Source organism: Chionomys nivalis, chromosome 19 (genome assembly GCF_950005125.1).
Source record: "Chionomys nivalis chromosome 19, mChiNiv1.1, whole genome shotgun sequence".
Classification (NCBI taxonomy): Eukaryota; Metazoa; Chordata; class Mammalia; order Rodentia; family Cricetidae; genus Chionomys; species Chionomys nivalis.
In genome coordinates this window covers 32,184,666-32,200,925 of record NC_080104.1, presented here as the reverse complement: position 1 = coordinate 32,200,925, position 16,260 = coordinate 32,184,666, and the positions used below count along the sequence as shown (strand labels likewise).

The window sequence follows — 16,260 nt, the reverse complement described above, 5'->3', positions numbered from 1 at the left end:
GGGATTTTTCTTTTAGTAATATAAACAATTCAAAGCCATAAGCTTCTCTTTAAGTACCACTTTGGCTATACCCCAAGTACCTTTTTTTTTCAAGATTGATGTGTGTGTGTGTGTGTGTGCGCGCGCGCGCGAGAGAGAGAGAGAGAGAGAGAGAGAGAGAGAGAGAGAGAGAGAGAGAGGAGAGAGTGACTATGAATGGCAATACGCATATATGTGTGGTGCTTGTGGAGACAGATCCCTTTGGAGCTGGAGTTACAGGTGCTGTTTGGTGTGGGTGCTGGGGACCAAACTGAGGTCCTCTGCAAGAGCAGTAAGTGCTCTTTAACTGCTGAGGTATCTCCCTAGCTCCTTTATATCCATTCCTTTTGACATACCCTTTAATTTTTTTCATTTACATAAAAATACTTTCTAAGTCCCTGTGTAATTTTTTTCCTTGACCCATGGGTTATATAGAAATGTATTTTTACATTCTTACCTATTTGATAATTTCCCACTATTCCCGCTGTTAACTGATCTCCACTTCAACCCCTGGTAGTCAAATAGCATAATATGTATGGTGTCTGACCCTCTCAATCTTATCAGCACCTATTGGTTGGCTACCCTGTCCTGTGTGTGCCTAGAGAAAATGGATTCTGTGCCCAAGTGACATATTTTTATATAGACGTTTAATAGGTTTTAAGTTGCTAAGTTACTGGAGCTTAAGGTTAAAGTCCCACCCAGCTCCAGAGTCCCAGTGTGCTAGCCTCAGCCACACATTCAGGTGATCATTGATGAGAACTGAGAGAACTTTGCTCAGTCAGCATGGCCATGTGGTGCAGAACAGTTGAAGGGCTTCGAACCCCGAGTCTGTCCCCCTGGGGACCGACAGAACTTGGAGATTTGGTAGAGAAGAGAAACAAACGAGGCAGAGTTTTTACTCGACAACAGGAAATCTGGTTTCAGGCTGGTGGTCTTGAGATCTTTGTCTCAGTTCTGATTTTGCAAGGCACTACGGAGAAACTGTGATCTCCATCATCATTTGAGGGGGGCAGTCTGGTTTCTGGGGGGTGATTGCTCCTGCTCTGTGGTGCAGCCCCAGCATCAGAGGTAACTGCCTCCATGTGAGGGGTGATTTGCCCTGCTGTGGGGGAAGTTTCAGTCCACTCATACAGATACCTGTTGATCAGTTCTGTTGCCTCTGGTGTTAAATGTAACTGCTAAGAGCATGAATCTGGAGGAAAGATAGAGTGGCAAAATAGAGCCTGCATGGGGTGGATGGAGAAGGGAGGCCAGTAGCGGAGCATCCACAGTTTTCCTGAGTGCTCTCTATCTGTGCTGATCTAGTTGGCTGCTGTTCTGGATTCTAAATTGTGCGTGACCGACCGTACTGGGGCATCAGTAGTATCTTGGCCTGTCGCTTTCCAGCAGCTAAACCCTTCTTTAGTTATAAATCATAAACATGGTTATTGAGAAAATGTATTTATTTCCTGTCCCCTAGAGTTTGTTCATGATTCAACAAGTATTTCCTGAAGAGGGGATAAGTGATAGATAGGTTTATCAGTGAGTGAAATAAAACCTTTCCACTGAGACGTCTAGAGATGACGGTGCAGCTCACTCGTGGAGCATGGCATACGCTTGTGAGCACCGTGAAGGATGAATGGGGCAGGGAGGGAAGCAAGGGAGATAATACATGGCCGCTGCGAAGCAGGCTTATTGGAGCAGTGAGGTCATTTGGGCAAAGGCCTGAATCATGCGCCATCGAACAATATGAGCAAGGGCCCAGGACCGCAGCGTTGCTGAGACGTTTGAGGAAAGTTTCAAGAGGACTGTGAGTGGCTAGACTTCAGCAGAAGGGGTGGTCAGGGAAGAATAGGATGGAAGAACACAGAGGACTCCAGGTCCTCATGGGCTCTGCTTTTGCTTTAAGTCAAGAGAGCTGGCTTTTTTTTTTTTTTAAGACAATGGTAAAGATTTTCAGTTTTGCAAGTCATGTGGTCTGTGTTAAAACTGCTAAACTTGCCATCTTTAGCCTACAAAAGGGATGAGGTCACGGTTCCAATAAAGCTTGACTCAGGCTGGGAGTTAGTCTTGCTGAATGTTGCTCCCTCATGGGAATCCCCTTGAGAATTTTAAGAGACAACATCTGATAGGTAAAAATACCTGTTAATTAAGAAAAAAAGTACGTGTATGTATGTCTGTCTGCACATATGACTGTGAGCCATGTGTGTGCCTGGTGTCCTCCAAGGCCAAAGGATCTCCTATTACTGCAGTTACAGATGGTTGTGAGCCACCATGTTGGTGCTAGAAATAAAAGTCAGGTTCTTTGGAAGCACAGTCAGTGCTCTTAAGTGCTGTACCATCTTTCCAGACCGACACTTGACACTTTTAAAAGACATTTTTAAAGCTTCCTATCTTGAAAGAATTTTGCAGTTAAAGGTTTTAAAAAATTGCAGGGTGAGCCAGGCAGTGGTGGCACACGCCTTTAATCCCAGCACTCAGGAGGCAGAGGCAGGCGGATATCTGTGAGTTCAAGGCCATCCTGTCTACAAAGTGAGTTCAAAGATAGCCAAGGCTACACAGAGAAACCCTTTCTCAGAACATCCCCCCCAAAAAAAGAGTGTTCCCCCACTATAATGCTGCAATTTAAGTAGCTACAATAGTTACTAAGATTAGGCCGGGCGGTGGTGGCACACGCCTTTAATCCCAGCACTTGGGAGGCAGAGGCAGGCAGATCTCTGTGAGTTCGAGACCAGCCTGGTCTACAAGAGCTAGTTCCAAGACAGGCTCCAAAACCACAGAGAAACCCTGTCTAGAAAAGCAAAAAAACAAAAAATAATCACTCAGATTAAGAAATTAACAAAGTGTAATACTTTTTAAACATACACACACACACGGTTTCTCTGTGTAGCCCTGGAACTCACTCTGTATACCAGGCTGGCCTCAAACTCAGACATTCGCCTGCCTTTGCTCCCAAAGTGATGGGATTAAAGGTGTGTGCTATCATGTCCAGCTATACTTTAAAAATTACCCTCCCACACACACTTTCTCTCACTGTTCTCTTCTGTGTTTTAGTGTGTGTTTTCATTCTATATCCACACAGAGGTCAGAGCACAGCCAAATACTTGGTAGTCACTTGCTTGGTGCTTTTACCCATTGAGCCATCCTGTGGGCTCAATGCATGCTTCCTTCCTTCCTTCCTTCCTTCCTTCCTTCCTTCCTTCCTTCCTTCCTTCCTTCCTTCCTTCCTTCCTTCCTTTCTCTTCTCTTCTCTCTTCTCTTCTCTTCTCTTCTCTTCTCTTCTCTTCTTTTTGTTTTTTTGTGATGAGGTCTCACTATGCAGACCCACTAGCCTTGAACTCACAGAGATCTACCTGTCTCTGCTTCCCTGATGGGATTAAAGGCATGTGCCACCATGCCCAGTCTACTGGCCCCAGTACTTTCTGTGAATTCATTTGGGTTTCATGTTGCTACTACTACGGTCCTCTCTGTTTCCACATCTGTTATAGCATCCCAGGTTGCATCCAGTAGTCCTAACTCTGCAGTTTCTTCTCTCTATGATAGCTCCTTAGGAATGGTGGTCAGTTTAGGAACAGAGTTGAACCTAGTGAATGCTGGGGAGTGTGTGGGATGTCTCCTGTCCTGTGCAGACTGGAGGAGATAGAAAGGCTAGGACCGACGGACTTGAAATGAAGAAACTCTCTTTTCCTTTTGTCTAGCCTTTTAACTTCCTCTTTCTGACACATTATGTTACAGCACTTGACTATTTTAGAAACTAGTAAAGCTTACACAAATACTATGGCCTGTGCTTAAAGTAAAAAAAAAAAAACATTATGTGGGCAATAATACTCTTGTCTCAGATCCAAGGAAATATGATTTCTCGTAAACTCTCTGCTCCAGTTGTGAACACATTGTCTGTCCTTGTTTTCTTGCTGAATAGTTACAGTACAAACTATCTTTCTGGAATTCTCATTGGTTCTTTAATATGTAAAATAACATCTGTTTCTGGCCATGGTGGAGTCCCTGACATAGCAGCTAAAAAACTAGGGAAATGATTGAATGGATGTTCTGAGACGCTGGACAGTAGACTACAGAAATAAATGTCATCGAGCCCCAGCTTCCTACTTGGTGGCACGTTCTGCGTCATAGCGCAGAAGGGAGAAGACCAAACTGAGCTCTTGGAAAGAATCTCCGATGAGGGTTCTGAAAGGAGGATAATTACACAGGCACGGCATGGAGGAAGAGTAGAAGCTGAGCAGTCAAGTCAGACAAGAGCCGAGCTTACCAGCTTGGCCCCTTCAGATCCGTTTAAGCTGTTTATGTATGTATGTGGGACATAAATATTTTTCCTCTTTAGATAGTGGGCTTTTTTGAGACAGATTTTCTCTATGTAACCCTGGCAGCCTACACACTGTGTAGACCAGGGTGGCCTCCGACTCGGAGATCTTCTTGCCTCTGCCTCCGTGATAGTTCATTCCAGCATATGTTGTTTACTAAAGTAGAGGTAGGTCCTGGTCTCTCCTGGTCTTCAATTGCCTGGAGCATCTTTTAAATCTCTTCACTTTCTGTGTTTGTAATTGAAGGCAAATTGAGGCAGCATACTGTTGGGTCTTGTGTGTGTGTGTGTGTGTGTGTGTGTGTGTGTGTGTGTGAGAGAGAGAGAGAGAGAGAGAGAGAGAGAGAGAGAGAGAGAGAGAGAGAGAGAATTCCAATCCACTGTCACTCTTTCTCATTATAGTCCTGAGTCTGTTCACATTTCCAGCACTCACTGATAGGTAAGGATTCCTTCTGCTGTGTTTCTCATGGTTTTCTGGTCTGGCTGGTCCTTTGTGTCTTCCTTTGTGGTTTCATGTAGCTAGGTGCTTTGAATGCTTTCTATTTTTGTTTCCTGCCTCTGCTCAGAGTTTTGCTTTGCAGTTCCTGTGAGGCACACAGAGCAACCTGATAAACTGTGCTCAGACAACTCTGCGCCTTTACTCCCTCCCGCACTTTGTTTCTGATGTTTATCTCTCGACAGCTTACGCTCACTGTCGTTAATAAATGTTGTATTAAGGGCTGAGTTGCTTTGTAAACGCCAGCACAGCCATGGAGAATGCTAAATGCGCCGCTTACCACCGAGGTTGTTCTTTGATATCTTCTATGCTGCTTTGCCTACTAGGATGTCTGTGCACCACTTTTGTGTCTTGTGCCTGAGGAGGCCAAAAGAGGTGTCTGATCTCCTGACACTAGAGTTCCAGTCAGTTGTGAGTCACCAAGTGGATGCTGGGAATCAGAACCAGTTGGGTCCTCTGGAAGAACAGCCAGCACTCCTAACCACTGAGCCATCTCTCTCCCCTAATTATTAGAGACCTTTTATTTTTACTTAAGGAACTCACTCTAACAAGTCCTGTAAAGAGATGAACTTGGGGGGCGGGGGGAGGCGGGGAAAAAAAAAAGAGATGAACTTAGGTTCTGTCTCCATGTCTTCACATAAAGTGTGGACAGTTGTGCTGTGTAGGGTGTGCATGCACGTGCTGTTGTTGCACATGTGGGGATCAGAGAATGACTTCGGGGGATGTGCTCTTTCTCTGAGTTGCTTCTCTTTTTCTCTGGGAGTTGAACTCAAACTTGGCAGCAACTTAGTTGCCTTACTGCTGAGCCTCCTTACCAGTCCCGTTTCTCCAGTTTCTGAGAGGCAGCTTTGCAGGGTGGTGGTGTCATTTCTCCCCCCTGAGCTCTTTGGATATATTCCTTCATTTTCCTGACTCGTAGGGTTCCTGCTATGAAATCTACAATAACTGTATTTGTATTTTTTCATGTGTGCTCAATTTCTTATCTCTTCCTGCTTTCAAGATTTTCCTTTGGGCCGGGCGGTGGTGGCGCACGCCTTTAATCCCAGCACTTGGGAGGCAAAGGCAGGCGGATCTCTGTGAGTTCGAGACCAGCCTGGTCTACAAGAGCTAGTTCCAGGACAGGCTCCAAAACCACAGAGAAACCCTGTCTCGAAAAACCAAAAAAAAAAAAAAAAAAAAAATTTCCTTTGTTTGAAGCTTTCATAGTTTGGGTTGGAATTCACTGGTGACTCCTTCTGCCAGTACATGGATGTCAGCATATACACTGAGATTCTAACTTATTGATTTGAGATAGTCTTACTGAGTTGCTTAAGCAGGCATTGAACTATCAGCCTCCAGAGTAACTAAAATTGTAGACCTGAATCACCAGGCATGGACAATTTTATTTCTGCATAGTCTTGTGAGGCGTCTTCTGAATCCGTGACAGTCATGTTTCATAGATCTGTTTCTTTGGAGTTCATGGTTGGAACTGTAGTAGACTTTGCAAGGGGGAGGGTTGGAAATGCACCTGATCCCTCTGTCCCCTGGAGTTGTTTTGGGAAACAGCTCCCTCTTCTGGTCCTTATAGGTGTTGCTTAGTAGGAATAAAACACTCTTGGGACTAGTGTGTTATTCTGGTGACATTGTGTACAAAATTGTGAGTCTCTGATTAGGTGTCTTGCAGGTTGGTCTTGTGGCTACTTGTAGCCCAAACATTCATAATCACACTGATTGTCACCTGCAGCTGAAGAGAGATGTAAGCTGAGATCCCGGGTTAGGCAGAGCTGCTGTGCAGGATAAGTCAGTTGAGAGGCTGTGCTTAGAAATGCACACTTAAAGATGATTTCTCCATCAGAGTGCAGCTGTGGGTGGTTTGGTATATACTGTCTGAGTTCAGACAGCTATGGCCCTGAGCTGCTGTGTAAGTGTGGAGCTGGGAGTCTTGCTCCCAGGCAGGGTCTTTGGAAGGCTTTTTGGCTGAGGGGAGCCACTGAAAGCGGTGCTTATGGCCAGCATGTCTGCTGTCAGTGACATGTGGAGGCACATGTCTCTCCTGGGGTAGGGCACCTGGAGTGGCCTCTGAGGCTAAGCATGAAGACCAGCTCTTTAGGGATCAGTTCAATTTCCTCGGTGCTTCTGAAAGTAACCAGTTCATGTTTGTGATTGGGCTGCCACGTCATTTGTTGGATAAGTATTTCAGATGGCAGTTCCACAGGGTGACCTCACTTATATTCTTTGATTCTGTCTTACCTAGGTGCTATATATAGATGAGCCTAGGATGGGCCTCCTGGAACATGTCTCAAGATGCTAGGGCATCTGGATTTTTCCTCTAGAGAGTTGTGACCCAGAGACATCCTCTCCTTGTGGCTTTGGGTTAAAGGAAGGGGTATACTGAAGTAGTTCTCCAAATATTGGGGTCTGCCAGTTGAAATTTTCCTGGTGGAGAAGACTTCTGGTTCCTGCTGATGTCATCACCTCTTAGGCCCACCCTTGTGTGTGCTCAGCTTTTGTACATCTACCCCCATGAAGCGGAGCGGTCTTGTCCTTCCTCAGCTCTGTGTGAGCAGCATGGCATGCTGGTTCTTACTGTTTATGTGTTGCTTTTGTGTGTATGGTTCATGTTCTATTCAGCTCATAGTTTAAGTCAAGCTGGTCTGCCGTCATGCCAGCATGTTTAAGAACAGTTTCACAGCCCTGAAAAGAAAACCTGTTCATCTGTTTCATTAGCCCGAGCCAGCTGTTAATCTACTTTGTGTGCCCATAGTTTTCCCTTTGGGATATTTCTTATCAGTGCAGTTGCACAGTGAACGGTCCTTTTGCATTGTGATTTCTTTCATGTAACATGTCTTCAAGATTCATCTGTGTTCAACATTTAGAAGAAATGTCTCTTGCTGAGTTGTTTTGTTTGTTTGGTATCTTTCCTTCCTTTTTTTCCCAACAAGATTTCACTATATAGCCCTAGCTGGCCTGGAACTCTGTAGACCAAGATGACCTCTAACTCACAGAGAGCCATCTGCCTCTGCCTCCAAAATCCTGGGCTTAAAAGTTGTGTGTAGGTCAGAGATCAAAGTCCAGTGTCTTTCTTTGTCACACTTGGTGTTTTTAAAGACACTGAGCATAGTGAGCACTAGCCTGACTGTCGGTTGAGACCCAGGGTCCTCCTCATCCCCAGCCTTGGGATTTCGATATGTGTTGCCATACTTGTCCCTCCTCCACATTTGGGTATTGGGCCTTTGGGCCTTGTGCTTGTTGACTGAGCCATCTTCAGCCTGTCTTTGCTTTTTATGCCTATCTAATTCCCAGCTGTCCAAGCACCCCATTCCCGGAGCATACACACCCAGTTTTCAGCTGACGGGTCTGACTGGTTCCTTCTCTTCTTTTACAGTTCTCACATACTGTTTAAATATCTTGGCCGCTGGAGAGACAGCTCAGTGGTTAAGAACACTGGCTGCTCTTGCAGAGGATTCGAATTCGATTCCCAGCACCCACATAATGGTTCTCATCCGTCCTTGGTTCCAATTCTAAGGAATCTGATGCCCTTTTCTGACACCTGCAGGTACCAGGCATGCACACGGTGCACAGACATACATGCAGGCAAAATATCCACACACTTAAAATCTTAAGCAAAATGATGTTTTTACAGTGAGGAACTCTGAGTGCTCAACCTTGCCCCAGCACTGAGGGGGAGAGGCCAGGAGAAGTCCCATTGGAAAGATTTGACTAGTGTGGCCTGTAGTAGGTGCTGCGGGCCTCTTCCCACAGCCCTGCTCATGGCTGCCTGGCTAGCTTATGCCCCAAAATAATGACACACAAACTCTATTCATTTAAACACTGCTTGTCCCATTTCTGTTCATGTGTGTAGCACCCCAAGGTGCGCTTACTGGGAAGATTCTAGCCTACGTCCATCCTGGGTCGGAGCTTCATCGCATCTGCTCTGGAGAGGGGAGCATGACATCTGTCTCTCAGAGGAGCTGCCCTGCATCTGAGCTCACTTCCTCTTCCTCCCAGCATTCTGTTTTGTTCACTCCGCCTATCTAAATTCTGCCCTATCAGATGGGCCAAGGCAGTTTCTTTATTAGCCAATGACCTTCCTCCATCAGTGGCCCAGTGCTTCTAGACTGATCACAGGTTGAGCTTTCCTCAGAGAGGTCCCACTCCACCTCCCAGTCTCCAGTAGGTATTAGAAAGGTTCTCTTGCATGAAAGGACGCAAGTCACAGTTGTTTACAAATCTACTACTAGGTATATGAATGGGTAAGGTAAAGGTGATGAGTCATATTCTGTAAGGACCCCTTTGCTCATAAACTGACTTACAGCGCACATAACAAACTGTGTTCACACACAATTCTTCCTGGTTCTCTGCTTCAGATCAACCTGCTGGGAGGAGAGGGCAGGCTGTTGCATCTTTGTATTCCTTTGTGCTAGACAGGCGTATCACTTTGCCTCATTGAGTGTTTATCAGTTGGGCTTCAGGATGTTTCTAAGCATTTTGTAGTCTATGCAAACCAAGTTTGGCTACAGTCTCCAAAAGCCTAGGCTCAGATACTCTTTGGTAAAGCTTGTGGGTGATTATTTAAGAACAGATCGTTGACATTTGGGTTTGCCTAAGTGGAGGAGAGCAGTCTGGTCTCTGGTCCTGTGCTGTATCTCTAAAATTCTTTCTTAAGGGTTTGAAGAATGTGGGATTATGCAGATACTTTGTTCTTAAGTCGTTAAGCTTAATAAAAGTTGAAATTTCCATTAACAAACATTAAAGTTAAATTAGGCAAAAATGCATATTAGTTTTTAATGAGATTTTCTTATTACTTTCAGTGTTAAGCTGTTTCTTTTTATTTGTAAGTATTAAATATATGACTGCCTTCATAACCTTGGTCAGATTTTATATACCATTGATTTATCTTAATAGTTGACCACATTTAAGTTGTCACTGAATTTTTAATGGATACAAAATTGTGCTGGCTAGTTTTTGTCAACTTAACACAAGCTAGAAGTACTGGAGCAGATGGAGCCTCAGCTGAGGAAAAGGTCTCAGTAAGATCAGTCTGTAGGCAAGCCTGTAGGGCATTTTCTTAATTAGTGATTGATGGGAGTGGGCCTAGTCCATTGTGGATGGGACCAGCCCGGGTAGGTGGTCTTGGCTCCTGTAAGGAAGCAGGATGAGCAAGCCCACGGTGTGCAAGCCAGTAAGAGCACCTCTCCATGGCCTCTGCATCAGCTCCTGCCTCCAGGTTCCTGCCGGAATGTTCAGTGATGGACTATGATGTGGCGTGTAAGCCAAATAAAGTCTTTCTTTCCCAGTTGGATTTTGGTCGTGGTGTTTAATCACATCAATAGTAACCCTCACTAAGAAAAGAATATTGGATTTTTAGTTTTCATTTTGTTGTTGTTATTGTTTTGGTTTTTATAGATCAAACCTAGGGCTTGGTTCATTTAAGACAAAGACTCTACCACTGAACTACATCCTCAGCCTGGATTTTTAATTGCTTGTAATTGAAACATGACCTTCATTTCTAACTATGGTTATTATCCTCCTGATTTGAGTTCTCGGTATCAATATCATGCTGCTTTTTATTATATAAGTTTATTGAATATAGTCTCTAAGGTTTCTTCTACCCCCCCACCCCCACTTTTTTAATAAAAGAGAGCTCAGGGGAGCGACACAGGCTGAACAGGCAGGTAGCTGCAAGGTAAACCTTGAGCCCGGTTTTGTTTCATAGTTCTGAGCACTGGAGTCTTTGCCTGCAGCAGCTGTGCACATTCACTGCTTCAGAGTTTGGATTTTCAAGAGAAATAGGAGTTGCTTCATGTTCTAGTAAGATGAGCATCAGTGATTGAAAATAATAAAACTTACAAATTTGCTTACTGTAATAGCTTGTACCTAAGGACATTTACAGGTGAGGATTCATAGAACAAGTGTCTAAAAAGTTAAAATGACATTTTCAGTGTGTGGTTCATCAGTTGTGCCACTTTGAGTTTGGCTTTAAGAGTGAAATAAGGGACTGGAGAGACGGCTCAGCAGCCAAGAGCACCAGCTGCTCTTCTTGAGGACATGAGTTCAGTTCCCAGCACCCACACCATGGCTTACAAACATCTGTAATACCAGTTCCAGGGGATCTGATGCCTTCTTCTGGGCAACACACACACACAACATGTGTACATGTGTATGCTAGGTGCACACACATACTATGCAGACGAACACACACATAAAATAAAAATCTTTTTTTTTGTAAAGTGAAATAAAAACGATAATGTTTTTCTCTCTTTCCCAGACAGATCTTGATTATGTTAACAGCGTTATAGCGAACCTGGAGAAAGAGTAAGTTTTCCAAAGCACAGAAATGGAAATATTTTCGTTACTATTATCTTTGGCTCCTTTCTAATTCATTTCTCTGTTCACCCATGTCATCAACCCTTTATATTCTCATTAAGTAGCTGTATATAACCCAGTGTCTGGTGGGTAAACTGCTAACTCCACTGCAGGAAAAACTGAGTAGCATCTGCACAGAACACTGCGAGCTAGCTGTCTTTACTTTTGGAAGAGGAGAGAGAGAGTCATAGTTGTACAGAACTGTTTGAATCCCCACCCTCTGCTCACCCAGCAAATTTGTTGTCAGGACAGGTGTTAAAACTGAGCCATATCCAAGCAAGTTTTTCTGTCCTGCCAAGATTGGGCCCCGGTTTACTGTGGGCAGGGGACAGATGCGGAGCTTAGGGAGTTTCAGGCATTGGCATGTTTCTGATATTCACTTGCCAGTTTTAAAGTTAAACCCGACAGGTTTCTTTGAATTTTATCTGGTTTTACTCCTAAAGGGCACATTTTCTACTCTACAAGAAAGGCTTAGGAAGTTGGAGAGAGAGCCCAGTGGCTAAAGGTGCTTGCTCGTCTTGCAGATGACCTGACTTTCAGTTCTGTCCCACCCCCAAGTCCTCCCCAATATACACATGTAATTAAAAATAATAAAAATCTTTTTAAAAAGACTTAAAAGCAGGAGTTACTTGCCATACTTAAATTAATTTCTCCTTGTTAGCCAAAATATGAAAGCTGGAGATTTAATAAAATATTGTATATACTTCAGGGTCAAGTTGTGTACCTTAACAATTTTCTCAGGTGTAGCCGGGCGGTGGTGGCGCACGCCTTTAAACCCAGCACTCAGGAGGCAGAGGCAGGCGAATCTCTGTGAGTTCAAAGGCAGCCTCGTCTACTAGAGCTAGTTCCAGGACAGGCTCCAAAGCTGCAGAGAAACCCTGTCTCAAAAAAATAAACAAAAAAAATTCTCAAATGCTACATTCTGTAGAAATAAGCCGGTATAGACAATCCCTTTAAAGAACTAGGAAATAATGACTGAGTGGCCTTCCTATTGATCTCGGGGGCAGCTCTGCAGGCTCCTTAATATGCAGGGAAACCAAGTCTAGAAAATGAGTGTGATGCATACCCCGGGCTCTGCACAGAGGCCGGCCTTATAGAGTACTGGGTGAAGATTTGCAAGTGTGAGACAAGGAGGTGAACGAGAAAGGACCACAGTTAGTGAAAACTGACTGAGAGCCTTAGAAAGGGCTTCTCAGTCCAGCAGCGCTGATGGCGAAGGATGTGTAGCAGGATCCTTAGCTCTGTCCCTTAGATGTCAGAGAATCGCCACTAGTGACGATGAAAATGCCTCCAGGCCCCACTGAATGTTCCCAGGAGGGATAAAGTTGCTATCAGTTAAAAAGCCCTGGTTTGGAATGATACAGAGCCTGAAGCCTACAGATAAAGCTTCCTGAATATTGAAGAACTTTGTCTTTAAATTTGAAAACAGTCACACTTATTGATTTGTGTGTATATGCATACACATGCTGTAGTCAGAGGAACTTTTGCGGTTGTCTCTCCTATTGTGTGGGTCCCTGGGATTGAACCCAGTCCTTCAGGCATGAGGGGCAAACACCTTTATGACTGAACCATCTTACTAACCCAGAAAAATGGAAGAACTTAGATTTTTCATGAGTAATATATTTTGAGTCAGCATACAATTTGTTTGCTTTTTTCCCTCTTTCTGTGGGACCTTGATTTACTTAGATTTAAAAATGAATCACTTAAAAGACGGCAGTGCCTGCAGTTTAGCCAGGATTGCTCTGCTGCATCTCACTGTTTCTCCTCTGACATTTTGCTGTCTTTAAAAAGCATGGCTGAAAAAAAAAGAGGAAACTCAAAACTTGTATGAGCAGAGAAATTTCTGCTCATTGGTGAGCTGACTGCCTTTAGCACACTATATCTGTCTCTCATACTCCGCTCTCCTGCTTAGCCATGCGTTTCATGTTAAATGCAATGAGTTGAGCATTAAGACAAATGAAATCCCACAGAGCTAAAATAATACAGCTAACCTCTCTCTTGGTAGATTTTCTAAAGAAATTAGTTCTGGCCTGCTGGAAATAATCTCCCCTCCTGAAAGCTATTACCCTGACTTGACAAACCTGAAGGAGACGTTTGGAGACTCCAAGGAAAGAGTAAGGTGAGCAGGCGCTTTCTTGTTTAGAAGATGTCAGGCAGTCATGGTGAGATATCCTAGGCCATCTTGTTCAGCAGGACAGAGAGTCTAAGCACTTTGCTTAGCTGAACTGAGCTTGGGGTGTTTCTGTTAGCCACTAGGAATTCACCAAAAAGATTACTATTGTAGACCTAAGTGTGTTTTACAGACATTAATACATAGGATTAGTTTCTGTTTGCATTTAATACGCATTATCTATCTCTGGCCATATTCACTTCACAGCTCCAGACATAGCCTCATATCTATTTCCTATAGTAGACTTCACCAAGCACTAATTCAAGGAGACAGTAAGGTATTACTGAAGCAAAGGTTTGTGGATAAGGCAGTCTGGAAAATGCTGGACTGTAGCTCAAAAGTAGAGCATTAGCCAAGTTCACATGGAGCCATGAGTTCCGTGTCCAGCAATGTGCTCACTGGTGGGTATTTTAGCAACTTTTATGCTGAACTGTCTCTAGAAGGCAATGTGCAGTCTACAGTGATGCCCAAATTCTCCTCACTGGAGAGCCTTCTGTGCACGGGGTAGCTGGAGTGTTAGTCTTGTCTTAGGAGTACATGGTGAGCAAGGCTTCTTTGGAGGAAGCCACCCTTTGACTGTCTCTGGGGTGTGTAGGGTTTGTGTGTGTTCACACATAGTCTGAGTTTGCTAACTTTGAATCTGATTCCTCACTTACTCTAAAACTGTTTGTTTCAGATGGAGAACCAAGCAAAACCTGGATTATTGCTTTCTAATGATGTATGCTCAGGAGAAGGGCATCTATTACATTCAGGTAAGAGCCGGGCTTTTTACAGGTATTTTTGTTGTTGTTTCTTTTGTGTTGTTTGAGATTGGGTCTGGAATTTGCTATGTAGACCAGATTGGTCCTGAACTCACAGAAATCCACCTGCCTCTGCTTCCTTGGTGCTGGGATTAAAGACGTGTGGCATCACAGCACATCATTTTCACGAGTTAAAGTGTTAGAGAGACATAGTGCAGACCTTCCTCAGTCTTTTTATTTGGTGTTTTTGACTCCTCCTTCTCCTCTTCCTCTTCTTCAATAGATGTACTAAAATATAAAAAAAAATACACTTAGCTTATAAAAGATTTGAAATGTAAAAGTCAGAATAGATTTTGTTTCATATTTATTTTGTAAAGATGACCACATTCTATGAACACATTCTACATATAGTTTAACGAAGTTTGGGTTCAGAGGTCTATGTCAGAATTTTCACGTGGGTCTGAAAGTAGGGAAGGTAGATTAGAAAGCATCTGTTTGTTTCTGGAAGTTTCTTGTATGTGTGAATGTGTGTGTGTGTGTGGAGTACATGTGTAGGGTGCATGTGTGTGGGGTACATGTGTGTGCTTACTTGTAGGGGCTAGAGGTCAATGCTGGGGCTCTTCCCCAGAGTTAGTTTTGGCTGCCTGCTCAGTGCTGGGATTTCAGGCGGGCACTGCCATGACTGGCTTTTTGTCGTGGGTGTTGGGGCTTAGACTCAGGGTAGTTCTGCCTGCACTGCAAATTGGCTTCAAACTTGGGGTTTTCCTGCTTCTGCCTTTGAGTGTTGGGGCTGCAAGTGTGCAGCACCTTGTTTTCTTGGATCGCCCGCCTGGGATAAGTCTTTTACTTCCTTATGCTATTCCCGAGTGTTTTAGTCTTTTTAACAGTCTACAGAATGAGATTAAAATACAGTTGGGTGGGGGCATTGGCTGTTGTTAGTGGGTCGAAATGATGATGTGTTGATTTTTTTTTAATCTTGCAACTTTGCTGAAACATTTATTATTTGTAATAGGTTTTTTTTTTTGTGGATTTGTATAAAGCATGTCATGGGGAAACTTCAGGACATGGGGTTGGCAGTGGTATCTTGGATGTGACACCAGTGTTGTGATTTACAAATTGACCTGAGCACAGTGGCACAAACTCATCATCCCAGCATTAGGAGGAAAGAGGATCTCTGATCTGAGGCCAGCCTGGACTATAATGAGTTCCAGGGGAACCTGGACTTCTCAGGAGGGAGTGCATGTACACATTTTTGTGGGCGTCAAAAGAAGCAACATGGTGTGAAGGCAAAAGCAGAAATGCAGCTTCTTTTCCTCTGGCTTTGGGTGCTTTTGACTCTTGGACGTCTGATGGCTTCAACTGGGATTCCCAGAGTTTTGCTGACTAGTGGGAATCCCTGCCTGTTTGTGATCCGAGAGGAAAATCTTTTGATTTCCATCTTGGGAATGCTGGCCTCACAGACTGCATTTGAAGGAATTCTCTCTGTCAGTTTTTAGGGCGAGTCTGAGAAAAATCAGTTTCATCTTTAATGCAACTTCAGTGAAGTTCTCTGATCCTGGCCCTGGCACTTTGCTTTGCGAGGAAGTTAAAGAAGTTTGTTGGTGTCATCATCTTAGACAGCATCTTAACATAGCCCAGGCTGGCCCTGAGCCTTAGCATGTAGCCAAGGATGATCTGGTACCTAAATCCCTCTGCCTGCACACCCCAAGTGTTGGCATTATGCCATATGCAGCCATACCGTTTCAGGTGGTGGGGATCAAACCCAGAGTTTCATGCGTGCTAGACAAGCACTTGACCAACTGAGCTACATCCCCAGCCCTTCAAGGAGGCTTTTTTTGTTTTCATCTTTGATTCCCTTACTTGTTAGTGTCATGCTTAAATGTATTTATCTGCAACTCAGTCTCAGTGAGTTGCATCTTTCTAGGAACTCATTATTTCTTCTAGTTAATCCAGTTCATTAGCACACACCTAACACTGTAGAAGCCTCTCCTAATGCATAATCCTTGTACTTCTGTGATATCAGTTTTAATTTCCTCTCGTGTCTAATTTTCAGTCCTCTCTTTTCCTGTGTTCCTCAAACTAAAGTTTTGTCAGTTTTGCTGATCATTGCAGAAACATCCTTGCTTACTTTTGTTTCCAATGATTTTTTTATAGTCACGTGTTTTGATTTCCTTCTTGATTTTCTTTGTGTTATTGT

General features: G+C 43.9%; 1 protein-coding gene across 2 annotated transcripts in view; it reads left to right on the top strand.

Annotated features, from left to right (window-relative positions):
* Mgat4a (alpha-1,3-mannosyl-glycoprotein 4-beta-N-acetylglucosaminyltransferase A) overlaps positions 1-16,260 on the top strand; it is a 90,899-nt gene that overhangs the window by 59,801 nt on the left and 14,838 nt on the right. For both annotated transcript variants that reach the window (XM_057794464.1, XM_057794463.1), the window contains exons 6-8: positions 11,056-11,102; positions 13,159-13,272; positions 14,000-14,075. In XM_057794464.1, coding sequence (XP_057650447.1) covers positions 11,056-11,102; positions 13,159-13,272; positions 14,000-14,075 — 237 coding nt within the window. The remainder of the gene's footprint in view (positions 1-11,055; positions 11,103-13,158; positions 13,273-13,999; positions 14,076-16,260) is intronic.